This window comes from Grammomys surdaster, unplaced genomic scaffold (assembly GCF_004785775.1).
Source record: "Grammomys surdaster isolate TR1022 unplaced genomic scaffold, NIH_TR_1.0 523, whole genome shotgun sequence".
NCBI lineage: Eukaryota > Metazoa > Chordata > Mammalia > Rodentia > Muridae > Grammomys > Grammomys surdaster.
This window is the reverse complement of record NW_021604942.1, coordinates 146,145-148,430: the sequence shown is the minus strand read 5'-3', so window position 1 is coordinate 148,430 and position 2,286 is coordinate 146,145. Positions and strand designations below refer to the sequence as shown.

Genomic DNA, 2,286 nt, shown 5'->3' with positions numbered 1-2,286 from the left:
AGAAGAAATGGTGAAGGATAGTGTGGGAGATGTGCTGGGGAAGCAGGAGGCTGAAGGAGGCTCAGTGTCACTGCCGGACAGTGAGGACCAGAGAGTGTAGTGTGAGTGAACAGCTGACCTGTGAGGACGAGGAGTCCTGGTTGTCCTTAAGGGGAAACAGCAAGGGAGATGCTGAGTGTGATCATCCCTACTGGGGTAATCAACAGCGGGTAGAAGCCATTGGGAGCTGGAGGAACGGAAAAAATTGCAGCAACTCCTCTTCTCATTCCATGTGATGGATTCATGAATACTTCCCTGAGTATACATTTCATCAGCATCTGTGATGAAGTGCTCTTGAATGGTGGAGTGCTCAGGAAGGCTGACACCATTTTAAGTTCATAGGTTGGCCAAGTTGATGTGCTCTCTGTTACAAACTAGAAATTAAAAATCACAATCTCCAGATCTGTTGTTAAGTTTTGGTGACTTTGTATCCTAGGGGCAGGCTGTAGAAAACCTGAAAGCTCAGGCCCTTTGTTCCTGGACGGCAAAGAAAGAGAACCACCTGAACTTCTCAAAGCACGATGTCATTACTGTCCTGGAGCAGCAGGAAAACTGGTGGTTTGGGGAGGTGCATGGTGGAAGAGGATGGTTCCCCAAGTCTTACGTCAAGATCATTCCTGGGAGTGAAGTAAAGCGAGGAGAGTAAGCACCTCCATGTTCTTACGTGAGCTGGTTGTTGGTGTCCTCACCACCCAAGCCAGAGGATGATCACTGTTGTGAGAAAATTACTTCACATTTGTATCTGTTTTAGGTCTCATTCTGCATCATTTGTGATGTTTTCAAAATACTCAGTTTGTAGATCTTTGTTTTCTTTTTACCAGAAGACCAATGAGAGTCCTTACTTTTCATTTCACTCAAAGCATTTCTCCATTGTTCACTGAAATCTTTCAATATTTAATGGATTCTTTACCAAGGTCTTGCCCTTTCAAATTGGAGCGAATATTCCCTGGAGCCTGGGCCTCCAGGGCTCTTTAAATATAACCTCCCTATTGTCTATAGCACTTCTCTATAGTTATGATTTTTTTGACCCATATTCCCTATTAAGTCATAAGCCCCATGAACCTATACTTTATCTTCTTTGATCCATTTTTTCCATGTCTACTATAAAATTAATACATGGTAAATGCTGTCTTCTTAAGGAATGAGGACAGGCAAGAATGAGTGAACAGGTAAATGAAATGCAAATCACAAAACTCAAAAATCTAACTAGCCTAAGATCTTGAGTCTGCATGAGTGTCAGATTGCCAGATGGCTTTCACGCAGGCAAGTAAGTTCCACTGTTTGCTGTGGGTAACTGCCTCCAGTGTTTACATGGAAGGGGGCCTGATACAGTGCAGTCCAATATGAGGATCCCAGTCTTGGAAATCAAGAAGCTCATGTCCCAGTTCATTGTCCTCACCAACCTATTTCACCTTCAGATTTCTCATTAGATGAAAAATTAAGCTAAACAAACTGTAAGACTCTTTAGTGCTGCATGGCCACTTACTAGTATTCAGTTCAGATGCAGAAGTTAACTTCTCAGATTGACCTGGAATTTGGAAGGATGAAGTAGTAAAAATCACAATACATACCTGGCATCTTCACACTACAACATTTATAGCAATTACTTTATTATTCAGATAGCATATTACAAAGAAAGATTAAGCAAACTGTTTACCTATTATGAGGTTTTAGGAGGATTATTTTTATATTTTAAGATGTAGTTAAACTAATCAAATAATAACATTCATATATATATATATTCTATCTGTAAGCCAAGCCAGTCTCTGAATGTGCTTTAAATGTTCACAGGCCATTTCCCCCCTACATTTCTGTTAAATTTCTGCTCCTTTCTTAGAGAGGAGTCTTGTTACTTAAAAGCCTGAAGTTGAGCTAGATATGGGTATGCTTATAAATTCAGCACCTTAGGAAGTTGATGCAGGAGGATTATAAATTCAAACTAGCATGGGAAACATAGTCCTTGTCTCAAAACAAACAAAACAAATCACAAAAAAATAACCAGAGCCTGGAGACATTAGCATTAAACAAGGCAGTCCTGTTGTGAGGTTTAGTAAAGTTCTCTTCTGTGCCACTCCAGAATTCAGTCCTAGGGACTCCTCTATATCCCCTTGGTGTCTAGATAGTAAACATGATAGTTCTTCCAAATTTTTGAAATTAGCATCTTGGATTAACATGGAAATTAGTATTTATCTACTATGAGATTATGAAAAAAAGACTTAGGAAAAGAATTATTTTTATATTTTAAGA

General features: G+C 39.6%; 1 protein-coding gene across 4 annotated transcripts in view; it reads left to right on the top strand.

Annotated features, from left to right (window-relative positions):
- Itsn2 (intersectin 2) overlaps positions 1–2,286 on the top strand; it is a 109,020-nt gene that overhangs the window by 62,591 nt on the left and 44,143 nt on the right. For all 4 annotated transcript variants that reach the window (XM_028781729.1, XM_028781730.1, XM_028781728.1 and 1 more), the window contains exon 22: positions 476–681. In XM_028781729.1, the coding sequence (XP_028637562.1) occupies positions 476–681 (206 nt within the window). The remainder of the gene's footprint in view (positions 1–475; positions 682–2,286) is intronic.